Source organism: Leptinotarsa decemlineata, unplaced genomic scaffold (genome assembly GCF_025532065.1).
Source record: "Leptinotarsa decemlineata unplaced genomic scaffold, Ldec_3_MD MMD2_tig00026307_RagTag_RagTag, whole genome shotgun sequence".
Lineage (NCBI taxonomy): Eukaryota > Metazoa > Arthropoda > Insecta > Coleoptera > Chrysomelidae > Leptinotarsa > Leptinotarsa decemlineata.
Genome location: NW_027412681.1, coordinates 5,729,375 through 5,755,497, shown reverse-complemented (window position 1 = coordinate 5,755,497; position 26,123 = coordinate 5,729,375). Strand labels below are relative to the sequence as shown.

At 37.6% G+C, this 26,123-nt stretch overlaps 1 protein-coding gene across 1 annotated transcript in view; it reads left to right on the top strand.

Moving 5' to 3' along the window:
• Positions 1-5,988: 5,988 nt before the first annotated feature.
• Positions 5,989-26,123, top strand: part of LOC111508989 (retinaldehyde-binding protein 1) — a 30,918-nt gene continuing 10,783 nt past the window's right edge. Inside the window, exons 1-2 of the mRNA XM_074180840.1 lie at positions 5,989-6,145; positions 20,708-20,884. Coding sequence (XP_074036941.1) covers positions 20,716-20,884 — 169 coding nt within the window. The 5' untranslated portion in view covers positions 5,989-6,145; positions 20,708-20,715. The remainder of the gene's footprint in view (positions 6,146-20,707; positions 20,885-26,123) is intronic.

Genomic DNA, 26,123 nt, shown 5'->3' with positions numbered 1-26,123 from the left:
AAAAATGGTGTGACATGTTCACCACATGGTATACAGTATACGAAATTTTATGACTGTTAATTTTCTGAGGTATTCCAAGAGATATATGGTGTTAGTTAGTTACAACAGTTCCGTCATTAATTACCGATTTTAATGTTATTATAATTATACTTTTACTATACACTCGAAAGCATCAAATACACATTTACACGCCAAAGAACCGTAAAAGTTACATTCGTTTTTAAGGATATTTGATAGTCATTTCTTCTATAATTAACTGAAATAAAAGAATTCGAAAGAAATCTCGTCACGCTTAAGTTGTACATGTGATTTGGCATCAAACAACTGGACCGCATCAACTGAAAGTCAATTTCAGGAACTTTTTTTATATTTATAAAGGGCCTCAATTTGTTCAACGAAGAAAAAACGTACTGTTTTACAGTCTTAATGATGTATATTCCCCAAACACTTTTTTGAAGTTTTAATGACTACGGAGGAAAAGCAAGACTTTCTCACGCGCTCGATATTTATGACTGATTAGAATGTCATGATCATCAGTCTTTTTCTAACAACACGAAAACTGTTCATTAGTTAGTCATTGAAGGTGTTACAATCGTAGAGTTGTTCGGTCAATGCTAAAGCAAAAAAAAGATAATGTCAGCTTCGATGATGTCAGTTAGTTTACAGCACTGACCTCCCTGTAAATTTAGTTCAGGAGCGAGTCTACAGAGGAGATGGATGTCGATTTTACGACTCCAACTGACCCCTTTGTAAATTTAGTTCAGGAGCGAGAGCTTCTCCACTCCCCAACTCCTGATCCAATAACTGAACCTAAAAAAAGGTTTGGTGGTGCAACCAGGAAATGAGCGAGTCGTCTCCTCGAGAGCGGGGTACCTTATAAAACCGCCTTGCACCAAATTCTTCAGCGACGTACGCAGAATCTGCCTTAGGTAAGGAATAAACCCCCCATGAGCAGGTTAGCAAACGTTTGCGCTCAAGTTATGATTCACCAAAACCAGTGGCGAAAAAGCCTTGCACAGTTGAATCTAAGGGATCGTCAGCTGTAGCTGACGTGCAAAAACCCTCATATGGGAAGGTTGTCGCGAGTATCAAGGTGGGAATCTTGCACCTTGACTATCCGACTACCTCATTAACGATGAAACAGCAGATCATATACTTTGTGCCTGTCCCGCTGGGGAGCGAATCATACTTTCAGAGTTCGACGGAGCCGTACTTTTACTATCTGACCTGAAAGACCACTCACCATACAAACTGATCGGCTTCGTTAAGAAGCTGGGTTTATTTGGTCGAATGTGAATATGTTAAGCCACAATAAACCCTTGCGGATTACGGTGGAGGGTCGAATAGAACCACTCACTTTGGACCTAACCTAACCTAGTTGACAGCAAGTAGAAAGCAAGTTTTTAAAAAATTTGAATCACCCCTGAAGGTTTTCCTTAGATGATTTTTTATGGTTTAGAGAAGAGTAAGAACTTTTGGTAGTGGTTTCGTCGATGATGAATCTCATTTTACAAGGAAAAGATGCTTCAAAACTTTTTGAAGAGATTATTGAGACATTTCTCTTCGCTTTGCTGCCCATTTTCACAACAATTGAGGCTCCGCTCTCAATGTACTCGTGGATGATTTTTTCCAGGCGACCTTGATTGAAATTGGTCTGTTAGCTTTGTTGGCAACTGTAGTTATTATGCTGTCAATTTGCTAAATGATGGTTGGAAGATCTCGATGGCTGAATTAGAGATTTTCATCACGATGCCTTTAAATGAATTTAGGATGTTAATTGTGTTGATCTTGTTAAATGTTTACACCAAGTTCCTAAGTTAGATATAAGATTTTCAGGGGAAACAAAAAATGGTCTGAAAAATTGAGTTGCTGTTGTATAGTTTATTTTTAATTGTTATTTTGTTATAGCGTTCCTATTCGGCCACTTCGAACAAATTACGTATTCCATATACCTTTTAGGAGAACTAATTCGTCTCAAAATTATCCTTCATGTAGAATTGTTCGCAACACTAACAGTTACAATGATCAAATTGATATTTTCTCTAAATCCCATCAAAAATTAAAGACCATATTGAAACATCTCACGTAGTTTTGCTTAAATTAGTTAATGCCGACGACCAATAAACTATTTTGTGTCTTTGTTACTTTATATATTGCTTTCGTTTCAATTGATGGTTTGAAAATATTATTTAATTTTGAGTCAATGTTAAATTGTTGCTTTAATGTTATGAGTTTTACAATGCATCAACTCATTATGTATTATGTACTTATGTATTATTTTATAGTTTTATATCTACAACTGAGGAGATATACCTATTTTGTAATAATATAGATACTCTAGTGGACCTGGTGTCTGTTTGTATCTCTCATGACCATTAAATACATAAAAAATTACCAAAATTACCATTATCGAAGCCGAGTTCAACCTCATCCTGTGGAATCTCTGAAAAGTATGACGCGAATAAATCGTTGCTGAAAGTCAACCTTTGAAAAACTCACTGAAAGTAAAAAAATATTGTCCTGAAAAAATATTGCCAAAATAATAATGGAATATTCATTTGTAATGGTCAATTAACCTCGTATGACTGTTCATACGTTAAATATAAATGCATACACAAAGGTGTATCAGATTGTAGATTATCAAATCATATTTACCAATGTTATGAATTATAATTATTTTTCCGCTCTTCGAATATGTAATTATTTCGCACTCTATGGAAGTAACTTTCAAAACAATATAATTATCATTGTTATTCGCAGTGGCAGCCCGATGGATCACTTTGAACTGGCATTCTTTAATTTAATATTACGATTGAAGATACTTTATGGAAAGGGCACTTTATTATTATTTATGAAACCAAATGACGGCAACAGCTACTTTTTTTTGTACCTTGGGAGCTGTCTGACTTGTCCATTCAGTCCAAGTCTCCAGAAAACACTGCAGCCTCTTGGGCTTATTGCGTTTATTCTCCCATCTTCTCACCCATTCCATCAGTCTCGTTCCCTATACTAGTTTGTACAGGTTCCGTGTTGGATGTTCGTCATATTCTTCTGGACGTAATTTCGTACGTCCATATATTGCCTGCCTCCTGTGATTCAGTGCCTCACATTCGCATAAGATGTGTAGAGCTGTTTCTGTCCCTTCGTTGCATAATCTGCAGCTGATGTCTCCGTTGTACAGCCCCATTTTATTCAGGTGTCCTCTAAGCGGACAATGATCGGTTAGTAACCCTGTAATTATTCTGAGCCGAACTATATTGAAGTAGTTCTTCAGTTCTTTTCTCGGACGGTTCCCTAATAAAGGTTCTACTGTGTTTGTAGCAGGTACTTTTGTCCAGTACTCTGTGTGCTTCTTATTGGTCCATATCCTAATCTGGTTTCTTACCAATGATTTTGGTACCCCCAGAGCTGGTTCAGGACCTATGTATGAAGTTGATGATCCGCATCATTCATCAGCTTTATTATTACCTGTGATTCCTGAACGCCCGGGCACCCAGTACAAAGTTAATTTGTTCCTGTTTGCAAGTTCATTCAGTTCTTCATGGCATTCCCAGGCCAGTTTTGATGTCACCTTCGGGTTTGTCAGATCCCCTAGTGCGCTATTGTTGTCTGTAAAAATATTTGAAGTCTCAATTTAATAAGCCTTGCACACTGCAAGATAGCATACACTTCCGCCTAAAAGACGGATGTGTATAGTCCTAGCGGATAGCTGTAGTTTAAATTTCTATCCGCTCGGTATATTCCAGCTCCCGTTCCATGTTTGGTCTTCGATCCATCTGTATACAAGGTGTTTTTTCCAAACATGTTTTCTGGAGGACTAAAGGATTTCCACTCTTCACGACTTATGATTTTGGCCGTGAAGTTTGTGTTAAAGGTGTACTTCGGCGTCATGTGGTCCGTGCACGTATTCAATATCTGCTCCTCCAATTGTTCCGAAATTTCTGTTCGGTCCGATCTTTTATAGTTCGGTGAGTTTTTCAGTCTGAATTGGCTCATCCTGGCCTCCCCCATTATCACAAGGTGTAAAGGAGGTAGATTCAGGAGTGTCTCTGATGCAGCTGTAGGGGTAGTTCTCATTGCTCCCGTTATTCCCAAACATGCAAGTCTTTGCACCTTGCCTAGTTTGTTGATGGCCGTCGCCTTCTTCATCTTTGGCCACCAGACCAGAGATGGGTATATTATCACGGGTTCAACCACCATCGTGTATAGCCAATATACCATATCTGGGTTTAGCCCCCATGTTTTTCCATAGGTGCGTCTGACGAGCATCAGTGCTACCCCTGCTTTCCTCTTTATCTTGTCCAAGTATTGGTTCCAGGTCAGTTTGGAATATAGGATTACTCCCAGATATTTAACCTCCCCCCACACTTGTATTTCTTCACCTCGAAGTTTTAGAGGTCCGAGACCTTCCGTTTTAGTCCTTTATGGTCGATTTCGATGGGCTTTTGTTAAGCCCTTCTTCTTCGGTCCATCTTGTTATAATATTCAGGGCCTGCTGCATGCATCCCTTCACTACATTATTGTATTTACCCTGGACTAAGATGACTAAGTCGTCTGCATAGCCCAGTGCTTTATACCCATTATGGTCCAAGAGACATAATAGTTCGTCCATTACAAGGTTCCATAACAGAGGGGATAACCCTCCCCCCTGAGGACAGCTCCTTGCTACCCGTGCCACGACTGTTTCCCCCATAATGGTTGTATATACCAATCTTCTCTTAAGTATGCAGTCTATTCACCTACAGCTTGTCTTGTCGATCCCTCTTCTCCTCGACGCCTGGATGATTGATTCTAACGACGTATTATCAAATGCGCCCTCAATGTCCAAGAAAGCAGCTGAAAGTACCTCCCTGTTTTTGTAAGTATATTAAACTTTTTCTGTTACCCGACATAAAGCCGTTTTTGTTGACATACCTGTCCTGTATGCATATTGGTCTCGATGTAATGGTCTGATAGCCAGTGATACGTCCTTGATATGCCTGTCAAGTAGTTTTTCTAGCGTTTTCAACGCAAATGACATGAGACTAATTGGTCTCAAGGCCTCTGCCGAGTCCTGTCCGATTTTTGCAGGTTTCGGAATGAAGGTGGCTCTGATCCGTCTCCAAATTTTTGGTATGTGTCCCAGTGCTAAGCTTGCCCTGAGAATTATACACAATTTTTTGAAAAGTACTTCCGGTCCCTTTTGGAACATTACTGAATATATGCCATCAGGTCCCTGGATTTATGAATTATGAAACCAAATGACGGCAACAGCTACTTTAAAGGGGACTTTAGTGTAAAGTCTACAGGCTATATTAGACCATATAGACATAAACGAGATTATAAGGATTTCGCAAACAGAAAAGCGAGAAGAGTGGAGGTAAGTATGTTTATATTCTTACATATTATAGACTCTTGTTGTTTTTTTAAACATAGCATACGTAATAGTTAAATCAGTATTATTAGATATGTGAGCTATTTTTTTATTAATATCTAAGTATACAATTAGATATAACATCATAAAAAAAGTAAAAATTCAATTCGTGTTTTATTTTTCGCAGTAATTGGCAAGCGGAAACTGAGTGGTTTTACCTATTTAGGAATATATTATCTAAGTAAATAAAACTGGGGAACATTTATTTCGGTCAAAATTAACAAATAATAAACATAAGTTGAAACATGAAGATTTGTGAAAGAAAAAGGCGCTTCATAGGTTTCGCACGCAGGCGCTGACATACGATAGAAGGTCGACTGTTGATCTTTGTTTCCATATTGATAATCGCCCAAAAATGAAAATTGAAAAAGCACTTCCTGTCCCCCCATATAAATAAAATTGTAGAGGCACTTCCCAATTTGGCACCCGCAAGCACACCACTGGCTAACATTGTTACATTTTTAATAAACAATGCTCGAATAAAAAATCATTCTGCTCAAGCGAAAAATAATTTGGAAACAGGATTTGAGTAACGCGTACTTTCTATTACGGAATATAAGAAGTGCTACCATAGCGTGCGGACTGAAGTTACTCATCATCGACACCGAGTGCAGAATTTCTTTCTGCAAAAAGTAGGTTAGGAGAAAGTTAACTTTTTACTATCGACGCTACCGCCAATTCAGTCAGGCTTCGGCTTTGGTGTGTGGTGTGTTCAATCGATTCCCGACTACTGTAAGTGTTTACTTTTATCGAATTTTGTGTTGTGCATGGCCTACAGGGTGTCCCAAAGAGTTTTCGATAACTAATTTCCACGGAATGAATGTTCGAAGACAACATCTTTATGGCCTCCAATTATATTTGCCGTTGAAATAATTTATATGACCCTGAGAGAAAAAAAATCGAAGATCTCAGATCGGGAGAACGAGGTGCTCAATACTGGCTTTCAACAAATACACTGTAACTAAATTTCCACTACATTTATGTACGCCACACAGAAACCTAGTGGGTTTCACAGGAACCTAGTGGGTTTCTGTGTGAAATATGAGTACCTCTTTTATGAAATGCTACCTTATTCAAAATATACAGGGATTCATCTCCGAGTATGACGTTTTGATCGGACTTCAAATGAAACATTTTGTTCATTTTTCAATTTCTGGAGTCATCTTGCTGAGCTGTTTCCAAAAATGTATGCCGGTTGCATGTTTTTGGTACAGGGTGGGAAACAGTGTAAAATATGTTTCGAAAATAAGCGATTTGTCAACTTTTTTATGTTGGTGCACTCATCTTGAACATATCATAGTTTCAGCTGTTTAGCCTGTTTGGTTTGTTGTTGAAAGGCATAAACGTTTTGCGTGTTTGGAGATTTCCTGCTATCGAAAAAAATGGACCTTTTTTTAAAGGATAGAACACAAGTACTACAGGAAACTCCTTAAGGCGCTCTGAGAGCGGTGCCTGTGCTAAAGTAGCGATTCACATTGGATTTGAATCGCTGGAGATTTAATCTATTTGGAATAACGTTCCATATAGACGCAGTTCTACAAATGAAAGAGTTCTTAAGCAGTGAAGTTCTAGGTGTACTGAGTTGAACCTCAAAACGATGAGCAGCCACAGTCCCTGGGGTATTTCTGATATGTACCGCCGTTTGGTGGAATCAAATGTACCAAGTCACTTGAAAGTATCTATAAAAGAGACAAATCTCCCAATTTCCAAACAATTTTCATCAAATCTAATATATAAAAATGGATATTTGTTGGTTGGTTGGTTGGTAAGTGATAAACTTCTACATCGCTCAACCGATCGTGATGAAACTTGACATGTTTAAGTAATTTTTCACAGAGAAGGTTTTTATGCTATCAATTTTTCTGTAACTCGCCACTAGATGGCGATGTAGAACCATATTTTGAAAGCACTGTTCTAAAACAATGCGCACGCCTAACTAGTTTTGTGTAAAACATGAAATTAAGTGTTCAAAAGTACCTAAATATTGACAATGGCATATGCTGATTGTCAGAAAAATGTTTACAAGTGGTATAAGCTTTTCACAGAAGGTCGAGAAAATGTGAATGATGACACTCACCTCAGCACATCAACATCCGATGGAAATATTGGTAAAGTGAAGAAAATAGGGGAGCACACGATGCAAAATGGGGATTTACTCGAGCGTCATAGAGACATATTAGGTTGCAAAGCTCAGATGATAAGAAGAAAAAATTGAACTTTAAACGTTCAAGCCAGTCTTAGATACACCTACACAATAGGTTGAATGGACTGGAAGGGCGTTGGATTATATCCAATAGGCGTCAGTGCAGGAATCTTCACAGAAAATTTCCTGCATATGCAATTGGCAATACAACTGAAAGAGTCGACCTTCAATTTTCGAACGGGCACACTTGCAGACCGGTTTCGGGCTCATTAGCCACTTGTCAGTGGAAGATAGTGGCCATCATCGACCTAAAGAGTATTTCATTCTTCTTCCCAAGTTGGAACGGACAACAAAATGTCATTACATTTAGTGGACGAGGTACTAACCAACTGCATACCCGCATATCCGAAATTTGCCCGAACTTCAAACGTTCAAGTCAGTCTTAGATACACCTCCACAGTAGGTTGAATACTCATTCATATTGTACGAGGTCGAGCTATTGAATAACGAGACTGGTTACGAAAAAGAGTTTTATTACAAACATTTTTCTACATTCGAATGATCTCCTTCGATATACTCCCCTACCCTCGCCACACACCTTTCCATACGTTTTTTCCATTGATTGAAGCAGTGCTGGAAGTCTTCTTTGGTTTTTGATTCACTGCTTCCATCGACTCAAATCGGGTCCCTTTCAAAGCAGGTTTTATCTTCGAAAACAAAAAAAAAGACGCACGGTGCCAAATCTGGGGAGTACGGCGCGTATTCGAGCACTGGAGTGCGTGTATCGGCCAAATACCGCTTCACAGATAGCGCGTTATGGGCAGGTTGTCCTGGTGCAAAATCCATGAGTTGTTCTTCCGCAACTCGGGCTGTTACTTACGAACTCGTTCTCGCAGTGTTGCCAAAACTGATTAATAGTAAGTCTGCTTGACAGTCTGTCCCTCTGGAACCCATTCAGTCATCACGATACCGTTAATGCTGAAAACAACGATCAACATTGCCTTGAATTTTGATTATGATATCTTTGCTCTCTCGGCCCTCACTGAAGCGCTTACAACACTCAAAAACACGCGTACGAGATAGAGAATTGTCCTCAAAGGCCTCTCACAACACTTTATAGCACTCAGTTGGAGTTTCTTCAATTCAACGAGAAATTTGAGATTGATACGTTGCTCCTATTTTTTGTCACACATGGTTTTCGGCACGAGAAAAAAACACGTTCGTTTCAAACCGCGACTGCACAAATACTATAATAGTGATTGAAAACGTGTTTTGGTACATGAATAGAGAAGATTTCCAGGTACCCAACGCATTACTCGTTTTTTCTTCACCCCTCTAGGCGCGCAGTGTCGTTATTTAATAGTCGGACCACGTATATGCCTTTTACTCATCATCTGTCTCTTCCTGTCGCTACAAAAATTTCATACTCACACATTGTGTACATTTTCATCATTGTATAGAAGAAATAATCATAGATAATTGAGAAGAATCTATCAATTTCGTTCCACATCACGATTGCAAGCGTTGATGGGCAAATTGCGCCTAAAAGCTTGACCATCTTTATTATGTTGGTCGCTACCATTTACCCAAATAAACTGTTAGGAAATGGTGAAGTCCATAACCATATTTTGTAAGTGTCAAATCGAAATTATCAATGAATATAACGTATCACACGACTCAATGAGTAAAGTAAATTATGGACTTTTCATTCCTTTACTCAAATCTGGTAACAGACAATTACCTCAGAATTAAAGACCAATTCCAAAGCTATCCATTGAATCTAAGTTGTTTGAATAAAAATATCTGCGGAAATACATTTATTGAATATACCAAATAGCAGAGATCAAGTTTGCTGAGGTTGTTGTAATCGAATCATTCTTAAATAGTTTCGATCTTATCTAATCAACCGTCTTCAGGATGTTTGTGTTGGTACCTACACCTCGAGATTCATTTGGGGTTTCTCAAGGATCACATTCAGGCCCCTTGTTTTCAATATTTATATTAACGATATTTCAGATTGTTCCAAATTTTCGATTTTTTCTATTATGTTGGGTGGGTGACATATGTAAGAAGAACGTCTGTTGATCTTAGCTATCGGAAACCGTATTAATGCTCACTTGAGATGTTGAAGTCTCTATAAAACATAATGGTAGAATTGCAACAAAAATGAACTGTGTCTTTCTTGCAATTCCAAGGACCAGAACTGTAAAATATTGTGCTAATACTTGAAACGTGTGAATTATTATTAATATTTTGAGAAAGTAATACAAATCATGAAATTATGAAACAACAACAAAAATTTATTTGCCCTCCGGGGCGACTTCATTGATTGCAGTGGCGTATTTGCTTTTTCAGCTGCAGAAAAACCCGGAAAAACCAGCAGCACCACATCATCTGAAGGTCTTGGTCTGCCAATGTCCTCTCTTTCATAAAACAATATGTAGGGTGTCTCAAGAGGCTCCAATAAACTCAAGACATCGCCAGAACACTTAGTGACACGACTGTTGTCAAACTTAAACCAGCCCTTTTTATCTTTGACCAATACGTAATAATGACCAGATTCAACGCCAGAACCACAGTGAACAATGACTGCATGAAGATCATAATAGTGGTCGACTAGATTGAAATGTTCATCTATTTCGAACCTTCGTAAGACCATCAGTGTTATTATTAGATTGACTGGTGCCTCAGATATACTTGTTGTCTTATAATAGTCAGTTAGTTTGCGCATGTTTGGCAATTCAGTCGATTATCACCCGTTAAAAGTTCCATTTTCAGATAATAAGCTTTGCACGGACTGGTCATTAGTCATATGAGGAAACGATAGTTGAAGTTCCAGAAAATCATACGTTATTGCTACCTCTTGAACATATTCTACAAAGTAAACAAGTGAGGATTTTTTCAGCAAAAAATTTACAAACACAAGACGAGATAGACTGTACGAAATCATTCAATCCAGAGCGGTCAAGAGTATTGATTCTGCTATTTTTTCGCTCACGAAGAGTATTCAACAAGAACCCTAAGAATTCGGAACAATCCTTTTGTTGTCCTAACGAGTATCTATACTTGACAAAAATGTATCGCTATTTGCTTCATGGAGCGAAGCTCATCAATTTTTACTATTAATTTTTTAAATTTGCGAATTCGCAACGGACCAGCTCAAAAGACGACGATGCGGGTATTACAAAGAAGATGTACAACTGGTAGATGAAAATATCCTGCATCATCTGGAAGCCAGAGAGACGTTTCAATATTACTCTACATTTTTGGAGTGGTGAAATGGACTTGAAAGAAGCGATATTAACTCGATAAGATGTCCCCTTCATAGGAGTTTGCGTGCTAAATCATTGGTTCCATGGTCACTGAGTGCCATGGACTTTTGTACTTGAACACCTAACAGAATGGTTCTGATTGGAACCTGTGAAGACTTCAGACCTTTTGTTCTTTTACAAACGGTTACTCTGGGACTTCATAGGAATGAAATGATGCTTGGGGTCTTCTTCAAGAACATTTGAGACCTTGACTTATCCAAGAACCTGACTTTTACCTTCCTCAGATTAAGCGGGCCCAAATTGGCTAAGATTTTCATCATGACCTGTCAGGATGATGTCTTCAGATGCAGGGCTTGAGAGGCGACTGACACCCTTATGAATTTGCTGTCAGCAAATTCAGCATACGCGGATCCATTTTGGCGTATAAGGAGAGCCTGATATATTTAAATTATTGATTCTCATCCTGAATCAGATACATGCCAGTAAGTCTGCTGTGATAATATTTGTCGTGGCGTTTCCAGCTCTCGGAGAGCAAATAGAGAAAGGAAAGTGGATGAACTATCGCGATTTACTCTTCGACCACTCAGACCATTATGCTAAAATGATTGTTATGAATATAAGGAGTCCTTGTTGCAATAATGCTCTCCCTAATTCCGTACATCAATACCAAAACGGGAGAAATCTCTGCCGGACAAATGCAGACAGTTGTCATTCTTCGTTTGTTACACGTCCTCAGAGCACACGATTGTTGAACTAATGATCACTTATCCCACGGTTTTGGGTAGTAGTTATTCATTTATGATGCTGGCAGGTCCTCCCAATGGGCCGTAGTGACTTTTCAGGTTAATATGAAAAATAGCCCCGATTGCCCAACAGTAAATCCATTGATAAAGATACGTTGTGAAAACAATATTGATATGTATATATATAAGTCATAGAAGGACCATTTTTTTAGTGAAAATTTCAGTGGAGTAAGTTCAAATTTGTTTCCTGTGAGAAAGTACACTCTTTTGAAGTCATGAAAAGCCCGAGTAGAGTATTTGAATGAAAAAAGATAATTTGAAATATGTCTTATCAAACAGATTCAATGAAAATTATATGTAATTACTAATTACGTTTCGAAAGATTTTTTTGTAATATTGAATAAATAAACATAAATGTTAGATTGACTTCAATCAAAACAGGAAAAACAAATGTTTTAAAAAACAACGAAACAAATATGATGATTTAAAATAATATTCATGACACTTTATTCGAAAAAAATATGTTTTTTTTCAATCCTGAACTACAAATGAATATTGAAATTTCATTAGTTCAGACTTCCTTTGTCTAGTACTAGTATGATATAAATTGATTTGAAATCCCTGAAAAGAAAGGTTTAAAAATTTAAAAGATTAACTGAAAAAGAATAATTATATTGAGGAAAAAAACTGAAAATACAATGAAATAAAATATAAGCAACAATAAAAAAATTGATCTATTACCACGAGATGAAAATTAAAAATTATTAACAAGAAATGAAAATAAAAAAATAAAAGATAACAAGCTAAGTTATTTCACGAAGTTTGAATTATTTGTTTTTTTTTTGCTTAATATAATTGTTCTTTTTCAGATAATCTTTTTAATTTTTATAGATTTCTTCAGGGATTTCAAATCAATTTATATCATATTAGACAATGGAAGTCCGAACTAATGAAATTAATCAATGTCGACTTATATTTTAATTGTAGAGCTGAATCTCTTGATGTTTTTTGGTTCATGATTATATTGGAAATGAAAAACTCACCTTGATTTATGTTTATTTCAAATGGATTCAGAAAAAAATCAAGAGACGATTTAAAATATTTCTAGTCTTGGAATCTATTATGGAATTCCGTCAATATTTCTTCTACCTTTATTATATACTCGTTGAGTTTTTCTTGTTTCATATTGGAACACATTTATTTTATTTGAAAAAATGACGAACTTACGCCACCGTGTAAAGGCATTCTGAAACACATACGGAACGATAATAATTTTTTTTATATAATACCACAAAAATGAAAAGGGAACTTGTGTACATTTATCGAGAGCCACAATAATCTTTCAAAGAGCAGCATGTGGCTCGCGAGCCACATTTTTCATTTCATTTCAAAAATCCCTTGAACATTGAAAATTTATTGCGCTGAAAAAGTCCGGTAATCTTCCAACCAGATAATTAGATAAGTCGAATTGAAGAGGTCAATTGAGAGATTAAAACCCAAAAGATAATACCAGTGTTACGATATCTGGATTTCCAAATTAACACACCGTTCCGTGTAATAAAGAAAAAACCAATAACGAAACGAACTAATTTTGAATCATCCAATTCAGCCGTTGGTCATATATTTCGTAACGCTTGCTTGAATTTCAATGTCAGTAGTTGTGGTGAAGCCAGCGGAGAAAGTGCAGAAGAAAGAAGAAAGTAAGATTCCAATCATTAACCTCGTTTGTCAACTTGTAATTTCATTGAACGACACAACGAATGTTACAAGAAAATAAGTGTGGCTTGGGAAAAACAGATAATCTGAATAAACGAAAATGTACCAAAGTTCTGGTTTTTATGAATCGGAAGTGAAAAAAAGACGGTGTTCTGTTTTACAAGATGATTGTTGAGAGTGGAAACATCTACAAGAACGTAGAAATATTAGAAAATTTCAGAATCAATAAATCACGTTTTTGCCATAATTTATCTCTCACAGTGGCGTACGGAAATTATACTAAAGAGATGAGGAAAAATGATGATAAAATATTTAGAATCACAACCGTTTCAATGCAATAACATTTTTGAGAATTTAGTACCTACTATTCTGGAATTGTACTATAAGAGAGTTTGTGTAGTCGCTGTATGATTACATGATTGACTCAAACATTTCAGTTTATTGTACGATTTTCACTATAAAGGGTTTTACAAAAACCGCAACACGTGTTTTGCTATAAAATAGCTTCCTCAACAAGTTTATGCTCCGTTTATGATCAGCTTTGCTCCGTATAAAAAGAAGATGATGACGATTGCGACAGACCAATTGAATTTTGTGAAGTAATGTCGAATTTCATAAATGAAAACCAAAATATTTTCCGCAATAATCCCTTTAACGATGAGTGTTTGTTTTTTCTTGATGGGCATGTTAACAAACAAAATTATCGCTACTGAAGCGATGAAAATCTACGACTTTTTAAGGACGGTTATACATTGTAATAGAGAAAGAGAACATTTGAGCTGGTATTCTTGAGAATATGTACTTTTATTGTTTCTTCATTCTTTGAAATCTAACTGGTGAACTCTACTTAAATTTGCTCGAAGAAATTATAAACCCTTCATTAACAACTAGTTTGGCAACTCAAATTGACGCGGTTGGAAAGGATCTTATTCACTTGCAACAAGATGTAGCTATTCCCTTACTTTTTTTTTCAATTGGAAATGGCTGAATAATAGACTTTCTGCCGGATGGATTGGCCGAAGAGAAGCAATGGAAGTTTTTCGGAATATTATAGTTTCTAAAACAACTTTGACATATGTCGTGAATGTTAACAAGGCAAGTGCAAAAGTATTACTATCCATCTTAATTGCTTTTGAAAATCGGTTCGGAAATCGAAATATTTCCATAAAGTCAATGATAAATTACTTATTTTAATGTAGTTAACAGAATTGAGGACTGAAATATAAACATCTGAGGGTTAGGTTATGTCCAAAATGAGTGGGTCTATTCGATTCTCCACCACAACCCGCAAGGGTTTTTTGTGGCTCACACCTATTCACACTCAACCAAATGAACCCAGCTCCTTAACGAAGCTGATTAGTTTGTATGGTGAGTGGTCTTTCAGGTCAGATGGTAGAAGTATGGCTCTGCCGAACCCTAAAAACCTGATTCGGTCCCCAGCGGGGCAGGCACAAAGTATATGTTTTGTTGTTTCATCATTTTCCAAACAGAGGCAACACACACTGTCTTCCGACAGTTCGAGTCTCTGCATATGATGATTCAAATGACAGTGACCTGTAAGAAGGCCTGTTAAACACCGTAGTTCATCCTTACTGTGGTCAAACAACTGTTTGGTATCAAGATTCAAAGGGTGAATAAACACCTTGGAGTGACTCAATCCTGGAAGATTCTGCCAGAAGTCTATAATTATTTTGGCTATCCAGGTGTTCACTCTTTATTTGGCAAAGCCCAAAGCGATGCGAATGACAGGTTCTGGTCCGATGAAGCTGCTTGCAGCACCCTCCTTTGCAAGGGAATCAGCATCCTCATTACCTTCCAGGCCAGCATGGTCAGGAATCCAGGCTACCAATTTAGAAGTTTCTCGGTAGGAGCCAAGAGCTTCCAACGCTGCTTGACTGTCCGAAAATATTTTTTTGACTTGCGTATGAGGTTGGCTTCTTCCATTCTCTCCGCACCCAATTCAATAGCGTAAATTTTCGCTTGAAGTACAGCCGCATGAGTTCCTAGGCAGGTTAATATCTCTGTCCTGGGTCTGCGACCGAAAACACCTGCAGAGCCGGAAGGTGTTTTTGATCCATCTGTGAACCAACAAATATCTGCTCTTAATATTTCCTTCTCCCGGAGGATCCAGTCCTCTCTACTCGGGAACAGTAATTTATATGGCAGTTCGTAGTTGACAGTTGGAGGTATAAAGTCAGAGGTCATTTCCATTTTCCAATGGATTTATTTGGGACCTAAACCACAAGTTTTATCACAAATCCTTCGACATGTCCATGGGGACAATCTAATATCTAAGGGACAATAAAACTGTCCTCCGAGAACATTTCCACCATACTTATTATGAATTGAGTACCTCATTAAAAGAAGGGGCTATGCAAAAAAATAAACTCTTTGAGAAAAGGTTTTTAATAAAATCATTTTAATAAAATCAGATAAACATACACTGAAATTATTTATTATTCATTTTGAAAATGGATATGGAGATATGGCACACTTCCAAGGTAGAAGCACGCTCCAGAACCATTGAAACGAAAAAAATTTGGTTGTTTTAAGGATTTCAAATCATTTCATATATCATTAGACGATGGAAGTCCGAACTAATGAAAACACAAACTGTTCGGCATAGCCCCTCCTTTTACTCATGCACTCAGTTTTTTTAGTCTATTTTGAAGAATATTGAGAGAAGCGAATAACTATTCTTTTGATTTGTTTATCAGTTCAACCCACACTCCAGTGGGTTCAATTGTCAATTATGTCTTTGTGACAATATGTGACAATTATATCTTGTTTGTGACAAATTTTCAGCTACACATTTACATTTTTCCGGTCATACATGCGCTCGATATACTCTAACCAAGTATTTTTTAAATTTTTCAGAAGTTGTCTATCAAACCTCGGTCAAAACAGTGACTTTCCGTTTATAAATGAATATACAAACTCAAAGATTCTCCTTCATGAATATCTAGGACACAACATACTCATCGAAAAGAGGTTGAAATATGACACCACCATACTTAAGACGTGTTACCTAATATTCAGTTATGTATTCAAAGTGTACTCTGTTGATTTCTATTGTACCAACAAGCCAAATTAGTCTCAATTTATTGTTACACACGGTCGCGTTGAATTTTGATGTAAAACACCCAAGGCCAATACAGTAAACAAAGAAAATTGCTATGAAAACGATAACCTACATAATCAATATCACTACGAGTATTGATAATTATTTCGATTACAACATCCTGCTGAACCACTTGTGCTCATACCGGTTCCGTTTTGATGAATTTCAATGGTTCATTCTGAGGTAGAGTGAAAATCCCGAAAAGTGAATAGGAAAACACTTTTTTTACATAAAAATTTCCACCTTGTGGTATCCAGTGGCGTAGGAAGGGTGAGGCGGCGGGGGCGGGCCGCAACTTTTTTGGGGTGACACCAGCCTGGTGACTCAGTTTTAAGAACAATATACAAACATTGAAAAATATCGCTAGCACAGCTTTCTTCTTCGGAGATTCCTCCTCAAGCACTAGCTCAGCACTATGTATAATTCGGGGTTTCCCCCAAAAGCGGACGACGGTGTCGTGTGGGGTTCCCCTTTATTGTTTTTAAATTTTGATGGGGTGACACCACCAACTTCCTCACCGGGCGCCACCCAAGGTAGCTACGCCACTGGTGCTATCAAAGTTTGTAAAGATAAAGGCCACAAAACTGATGTAAAGAAATTTTACGAACCATAAAGTCTCATAACGTATAAGTAGAAAAAGTTGAACTTTATATCACGATTTTAGAAGAAGACATTTTGTCAACTGTCTGTGAGTGTTATAAACAAAAAAAATATTCAGAAACAGAAATTAGATAGTTCAGAAAAATGTGAAAATGTTGAATCATCTCTCTTAAGAACTTAATTTGTCGATAATGAATATGAGGATAAAAGAAAATTGTGCTAAACACAAATATGCCAAATACAGAAATCTGTAAAATACGGAATCATTACTTGAGTCAGTAAACATAGCATCAAAAATGGAAAAATTTTGAAGGCAAAATGAAGCCACACTATTTTTTTATTTATTTATTTCATACACTATTCTACAGGATGAACCCAATTAGAGAGTAGGGAGAAACAGTACAAATATGTACTTACATAATATAATTTGTGAATCTATATAAAAAAAATTAAAAACTGAACTGTCAGTTAGCTAAGAAATGTCTTTTGATTTGTATAATCAGACAATTGAATATATCTAGAACACGACCAACAAAATTAGAGGTATCGCACATTGTATATATTGGGAATTTCTTCATTATATTTGTTCTCGGAGTGTTGATATAAAAGGTGACACTATTCCTAGATGAGCGCCTAGGAACCCAAATGTAACAATTGAGAACAGGTAATGATATTGTTTATGATTTTGAATAAAAAAGAAATGAATAATATTTACGCCTTACCTCGAGACTACAAAAATTGTGACTTTCACGCAATTCATAATAGGGTATTCCTATAGACATAGGTATATTTTAGGAAGTCCCTCTGTAGGGCTTCTAGTTGATTTATATGAACCTGATAGTAGGGACTTCACACAACAGATGCATATTCCAGCTTATATCGAACAAAAGTGGAATAAAGTGATTTCAATGTTGAAGCTTTTTCGAAGTCTTTTGTAACTCTAACTAAGAATCCATACATGCGATAAGCAGCTGTCAGAGTAGTGTCAATATGTTTATTGAAAGAGAGAAATGAATCAAAAGTAACACCTAGATGAGTGAGTGTGTCAGGACGCTCCAGGACTTGATTGTTTATGATGTAGTTATTTGATCTCAGATTCGTTTTCAGTGAGTAGGACATTACATAATATTTGGATATGTGGAAAGATAGATTATTCTTCTGACACCATGTATCAACACGATTTAAATTCAGGGTGAGACGTTTGCAATCATTTAGAACATGTTATATTGCAGTAGAGTTTCAAGTCATCTGCGTATGAAAGGAAATTGACATCAATCTCAGCTCCGATATCATTGATGAACATATTGAACAGTAGGGTTCCTAGGTTTGACCCTTGTGGTACACCAGATGTGGCTACATATTCGACAGACTTGAGGCCATTGAGGTGGACATACTGCTTACGGTTGTAAAAATGAGATTTGAAGAGAGTCATTAAGAGTAAAATAAATATAATATTATCAATGCAGGCTACCATACAATATACACACATCGGAAAAGTCTAGGGATATTTTTAAAAATGGCAATAATTTTTTTTTAGATCGCTTTAGGGAAAAAAAAAAGTTGACGGGTGATTATTAAACGAATGTAACTTACAACAAAATTTATTAAATGGTCAAAAATACTGAGTGCGCATATAAGCAAAACTAAAAAAAAATATGGCTCTTCTTTGGCACCCCGAAAAAAAATCATAATACAAAAAAAATTGGAATCAGTACAAAGTATAGCCTCCACGCTGGTTTATTACGGCCCTACATCTATCGTGCATCGACAAAATGAGATTGTCAATGTCTTGTTGAGGTACATTTGCCCATTCAGCGATTAAAAGCTCTCTCAATTGAAACGTTGTGTGAATGTTCACCATATGCGGAGTAATTCTTCGTTGAAGCATGTCCCACACATGCTCGATGGGATTCAAGTCCGGTGATTGTGCTGGCCATGGCAATACATCAACTCCTTCGTTGGTGAGCCAGTCAGTCACTAGACGCGCGATATTATCGTGCATTAGGTGGAAGTTTTCACCAACAGCACCAGCAAACGGACGGACGATAGGTAGAAGAATGGTGTCGAGGTACTGTCGAGCTGTGAGGCAGCGATTTGGGAAAACGAGATCGGTTCTGCTGCCGATCATGATTCCGCCCCATAGCATTACTGTACCACCTCTGTATGTGTGGACTTCCTGGACGTGTCTCAAACGTTCATTATTTCCAGGTCGTCTCCACAGTCTTACTCGACGAGAATCTGGATGAAATCCAAATCTGGATTCGTCTGTAAACAAAACTGTGGCCCAATCATTTGCATCCCAGTTTTGATGTTCTTGATACCACTCTAATCTTCTACCGCGATGGCCTCTCGACAAAGGTGAACATCTAAGTGGCCTTCTGTTGTGGAGATCTGCTTCATGCAGTCGATTTCTGACAGTATCACGACCAATGGTTACCTGGTGCGTCTGCTGCAACACGTTAACCAACTCAGGTGCTGTGATTGTCGGTTGTCTTCTTGCGGTTAAGACCAAAAATCGGTCTTGAACTGCAGTTGTAGCGCGTCCTCGCCCTGGATGTTGTTCGGCTGGACTGCCAGTTTCACGGAAACGCCGCCACAATCGACTGATAACACTTTGGGAGACCCCCAAACGAAGAGCTACATCATTTTGTCGCATGCCACCTTGAAGAAGCCCTACAGCTCTATTCATCTCAGCCAATGGTAAGTGATGGCGTTCCATGTTAAAGCACAATATTTCCAGTTTAATTGCTGAGCAAGAACTGCTTAGAATGTACAAACTCGACACTTTCAGATTATTCATTTCAGCCGAAAACCTACAGTTTGTAAAAAACTTGATGAAAGATTAGTTACCGTTTTTGCAGGCTTTGTTCAACCCATAGAAATCTACAGGGTGGTCGAGTGTACCAATTTAATCGAAATTAAACGACCTCATGCATTTATTTTTGTGATATTTAGTATGTTATAAAAATATCCCTAGACTTTTCCGATGTGTGTATTTACACAAATACACACACTCTCAAAGAACATGTAGGTACGCTTATACACATCAAATTAATCTTTGTCGATTGTTAGGACCATACTTACCACCTCAACCATTTACAATATTATTTGTTGAAACTACTATTTGGTAACTTCGATGGTATTTTATGATATATTTCTATTCACGAGTATTCACATAGAACTGTCAGTTGATTCGATTTTGCATTGCGTTTTTGACGGTATAGGAACTTACAATGGTTCATCACACAGATTATAATCTGGAAATAATTATTTCACTTTCACCGAATTTGGAGTTTCCGCCAGAAAAAGCAATTGAAAATATTTTAGGCCAACTATTTACTCGCGCATTCAAATCACGGAGATTGGAAAACAATGAAACCAGACCCGACAATAAATATTTGATTTGATTGTTATTCCGGATATATAATAGTGAGCAACCCCCAAGAAGGAAAAAAATCAATAAAAAACCACTTCTGTCCAGACATAATACATAGACAAAAGATCATTATCAGAAAATACGATGAAAAATGACTCAGTAGTGAACGACAGTAGTGGAAATCATGAATACAATTATTATTCCAAAGCTGATTGTATATTCATTGATTTCAGTTTTTGCACTCGTCTGTATTGAATATATTGACAAACTGAATTAGCAGATACCGATAAATGTAGTTTAACAGTGTGTTTCCTTGTCGACAGTTACCAAAATGGGTTTAGGAGGAAAGCAGGAGCAGGAATATATTTTTCAAGTGCCTGAAGTCGAGAAGAAGCGAGCATTAGAGGAATTGAGGGAAGATGACGGTATCAGGGAACAGTCCTTAGAGCAAATGAGAGAATGGATTGCCAAACACCCGAATATTAAAAGATGCAGAACAGGTATTTAACTTCAGTTACTCAAATAGAAAGCCAAAAAGCTATTCCCAAAACTGAACTTTCCTGAAAATATTCACTTTTCAATTCAGATGATATTAATAATGATACCAAGCAATAACGAAACTCGTAAGAGTTTGCTAATCTCGGAACAGGTGATTTTTTGAAATGTATATGTTACGGGCATTTTGAAAAGTCCGGGCACTATTAATAATGATCGGTCTGTATTCATAATGCCCGAATCTATTGGGCGATGTGATTAAAACAGCCTGCTTAATCACTTTTTCCGGCCATTATGAATAATGCCCACCCTGTCTTGGGCAAAGTAATGAAATAGGTGAACTGTAGTGTTTTTGTTTATTAAGTGAAAAAAACTTTCATTCAATTTTCATGAAAAGTTAAAAAAAATAAACTATTGAAAATAGTAGTTGAAAAATTAATAGTTAAAAATGTAATAACATCAGTTGTTACCTACTTTTATTTCGATAAAAATCATACTTAAAAACAATAGTTTAAAAATTAGTGAACTGAGAAAAATCAACAGAAATATCTAATAATTAAGGACTGTGTAAGAAAGTTATTAAGTTTAGAATTACTTATTCTTGCAAGATGAACTTTTGTGACATCTGGAATTGCAAAGAATGTTTTGAATTGCAGTCACCACTACAGTTACAATGCTGGAAGCCTTGTCCATGAAAATGAGAGTCTCTTCAAGCACATTCTCGAAGAGTAATATCAACTTTTGGAACATCGTCGATCGAAATGAACTTTTCTTTACACACAGTAAACGCATTTCTGGAGTACAGTTTGGCCTATTTCGAACGCTTTGGCCTATTTCTGCAATAGGAAATTTTCTTTCATTAGCTGCGTTACGAGCCTTCCGAATTTCATTTGATTTTGCGTTGAGTGAAGATGCAGCCTTTTCCTTATCAGAATTTGTCTTCTTATTGCTCATATTGGCAGAATTTTATTCATTATTTATTATGTCCACACTCTCAGTAGGTTGCTGATTTTCTGGTAGACTATCGGGAGAAAGTTGTTCCAGTTCAGAAGGCTGTTGAACGTCTGGTCGAGGGTTTTCATTTATCATGTCCACAGTAGGTTGCTGATTTTCTGGTTGAATATCGTCAGATTATTGTTGCAGTTTGAAACTGCGTTCAGGTTCAGTCGTCACAGAAATAGAATCAGTAACAGCGGCTGAGTTTTCATCTAAGTTATCGCTGTCTTCGTTTACGGTATCATCCGCTCTGTCCACAATTACATTTTAACCTTCACCGGAATCATCTTCTTTAAACATTGCCTCAATGTCATCTTCACTTTCTATTTCCGTTAACCCGTCAAATGATGGCAAGACTGATTTGAAACCTACTTTGGGTTTGCAGCCAAACATAGCTTCGTAAGGACTGCGATCGATGCCGGAGTGATAAGCTCTATTTTTCATGAACTGAACGAATCTCAACCCTTCCGATCATTTTGTGGTTTCATTTGTCTCCAACCATATAAATAACATCTTTTCTATATCTTGATTTGCTCTTTTTACTGAACCTTGAGATTGGCTATGACGGAGTTTGCGTTTACAATTTTGGGTTCTTCTCACATTTGGCATAGTTCGGCAATAACTTCATTTACGGATTCCCTGCCATTATCACTATGCAAAATGCATGGAGCTCCAAATATTGTGAAGATATCCAGCAAATGTATGCGACTTCTTCGGCTCGTTTTGTTTTTAATGGTCTAAGAATCACAAACTTGGTGAGGTGATCTTGATACACCACGATGAACTTGAAATCATTGTCTGCTTGTGGTTGCATATCGATTGAGTCGACTCAGCATCGTGAGTTAAATTCACTACTTTTTATAGACTTAACCACTAGCCCTTTTTTTGAAACACTTGATTTTTTTTGACATGGTCCACACAAAGCCAAATACAACACCACACACTCTTTAGTAATATTTTGTACTTCGGTTTGAGCTCTTTCATCATCCTATTTCTACGTCCATGTCCGATAGAAATGTGATTTCGTGAACAATATCAAATGTTTCTTCCAAATAACAGTAATATTGAATTGGTTTTCTGCCATTTTTCACTGGTACGATTCATTTTTGAACTGTTCCGATCTTCACTATGTCATACCTCGACAATCGCTGATATTCCTCCGGAGTTTTGCCTGCGATCTGGTCTTTTGTCACTCTCACTTTAGTTAAAAATGAACGATACTCATCGCGAGAAAATTACTGCGTGTTTTTCTCCTTCGTTAATTTCAATTTATGAATTAGTTCGCGAACTAATACGTCGCAGCGTGCGCACGCGACCCTCCCCCTGCATGTACGTGCCCCTCGTATGTTGCGAGGCACGGCCGCAGTCCAATTTATCACAATGCCCGGTCCAAGTGATAAATTCAAGCTATCTCAAACACTGACTTATTACATGGACCACGGGCCGTCGAGCATTATTGATAATGGCCGGTCAAAGTGATAAATTAATGACTTTGCCCATGGCTCTTGGGCATTATTAATAATGGCCGGTCCTCATTGATAATGCCCAGTTAATCACGTTGCTCGTAACATATATTCTACTACCAAACGTGAAGCAAATAACTTTATACTTGAACCTAATATATATTACAATACTTGGAATGCACATAGACCGGGTAGTAGTTTCCAATAGCGTGGAAAGTAAACAAAATGATAGTGTTTTCAGTTATTCCCTGTTCGTTTTCCATAATTCCGCAAATAATTCCTAAACTATTGACCTAAAGAGAAAATTCATAGACTTTTTGAGCCAACAAAAAAACAATGAAGCATCCTACACCATCTGGATGCCGGAGAGACGTATACTTACCTCGGGGTGGAACTACGCCACTCATAAGAGGTAACTGCAGTGAAAAACTCTCTCCGCGGCAAGTATCAGCACAAACTTCGACTGATCTGGTCATCGGAGCTGTCGCGAAGAACAAATTTGCTGCAACAAATATGCTTGCCGTTCCAATCTTACTCTACTCGTTTGGAGTAGTGAAGTGGACTCGGGAGGAGCTGTATCAACTCGACGTAAGGACCCGAAATATGATGCATCTCTATAGGAGTTTGCATCCAAAATCGTCCGTTCCACGGTTGTACTTCCCCCGACAACAGGGAGGTCGTGGACTTTTGAGTTTGGAGTGTTTACATGACAGAATGGTACTGGATACAGCCTGTAAAGTCATCAGGAGTTCGGATCCCCTTCTCTGCATGGTCCGTGACCATGAGAGAGCAGGAATTGGAGCATTTCTCCTTAAGGCAGCTTCTCGAGCAGCTGATGAACTCGGTATAGTTTTCGACTCTGAACGAGGTGACTACAACTCTGTCACCGAGTTGGAACCCGTCCAGCAAAAAGCTTAGATAAAAGCCGCAGAGATCACCTTACTTCTGCGGAGACACAGGGATAAGCCAATGCATGGGGTCTTCTTCAATAATACTGAAGACCTTGGCTTATCAAAGCGCCTGACGTTCGCTTTTCTCAGGTCGAGGGGGCTGAAGTCGGAAACTGAGGGGTTCATCATGGCTTGCCAGGATGGTGTCTTCAACACCTTAGTCTACCGCAGTCGCGTGATGGGTATAGAGGTTCCTGACACAAGGTGCAGGGCCTGCCGCGAGGCGCCCGAGACCCTAATGCACTTGCTATCAGCATGTCCAGCATATGCGGTCTCGGCCTATATCCATCGACATAACGCGGCCCTAAGAGTGCTTTATTACCATCTACGGCACTCTTACGGTATAGACGAGACACCGGTGTTGCCCTACGCTCCGGGGGATATTGAATCCGTTGTGGGAAACGAGAAGTGCCGAATTTATTGGAACTATTCGTTTCCCACCCTAAGCTAATAAGCCTGATGTAGTCCTTCTCGACCACCAGACCAAAACGATATTTGTCGTGGAGTTTTCAGCTCCTGGCGAGACGAATATCGTCAGAAAAGAGGAGGAAAAACGGATAAAATATCGAGATTTTCTCTTCGAACTCCGCAGACTCTATCCAGATCACTCTGTCAAAATGGTTGTTCTGATTATTGGAGTCCTTGGTGGAATGATGTCTTCTCTACTCTCGAATCTCAAAATCATACCGGCTTGCCGCACTAAGGCAGAAATCTTAGCCGCACAGATGCAGAAGGCTGTCATTCTTGGCTCACTGCGTTTGCTCAGGGCACATGATTCTCGGAACCAATGATCACTTACCCCACGGTGTGGGGAGTGGTCATTGGTTGATTATGCTGGCGCGCCCTCCCGAATGTATCGGGGCTTCGGGGGATAGGGCCTGACTAGCGCATACTACGGTGAAAATAATAATAATAATAATAATAATAATAATTCTTTATTCTCCAGAAGGACAATACAAGTATTGTATAGGAGTAGTCGTTTATCTAAAATTAACAGAACATGATAACATTCACATAAATTGTATATAACAAAACAGTAAATTTGCAGATATTATAGTCGTTCATCTATAGTATAGAATAATTGTGTAACAAATATATACATATACAGACATATATACATATATTCACCCAAATACACAAATAACAGACAAATCATAAAGGATTTACAAATACTTATTATAGTGCCTGATCGACTTTATAATAGCATCTTTCAATTAAAAAATGTTTAAGACTTTTTTTAAAACATGTTAAGGTTCGACTCTCTCTTACATAGTCTGGTAATTTATTAAATAATAAAGGACCTAATGAGTTTGGAGAGTTTTTAGTTAATTGGACCCTAGAAAAGGGTATATTCAGCTGATTTTTTATTCTTGTGTCATGTTTATGAATGCTAGATCTGGTTGAAAAACTGTTATAGTTACTAAATATATACACACAAACTTCAAAGATAAAGAGTGATGGTAGCGTCATGATTTTACAACACAGTTTTGTCGAAAGGATAGACTAAACATTACTTGGAGTATTCTCTTTTGTACAACAAATACATCATTAGCTCTCGAAGACCTTTCCCAGAGGGAGATGGCATATCGAAGTCTGGAGTCCACTTGGGCATAGTAGAGCATGAGGAACTGATCATCAGACAGAACTGATCTCAAATACGTAATTGATAGGAAACAGAATTCAATTCATTGATTAAGATTTTACAGTGTCAATTCATGAGAATCCGAAATTTCTCAAATATTTCGTAAGTTTTACGAATATGGGAAAAATTTGGACTATTTTTCTGAAACTCTTTGAACCAAAAGCGACCCTTTTTATATATCCACTGAAATTAT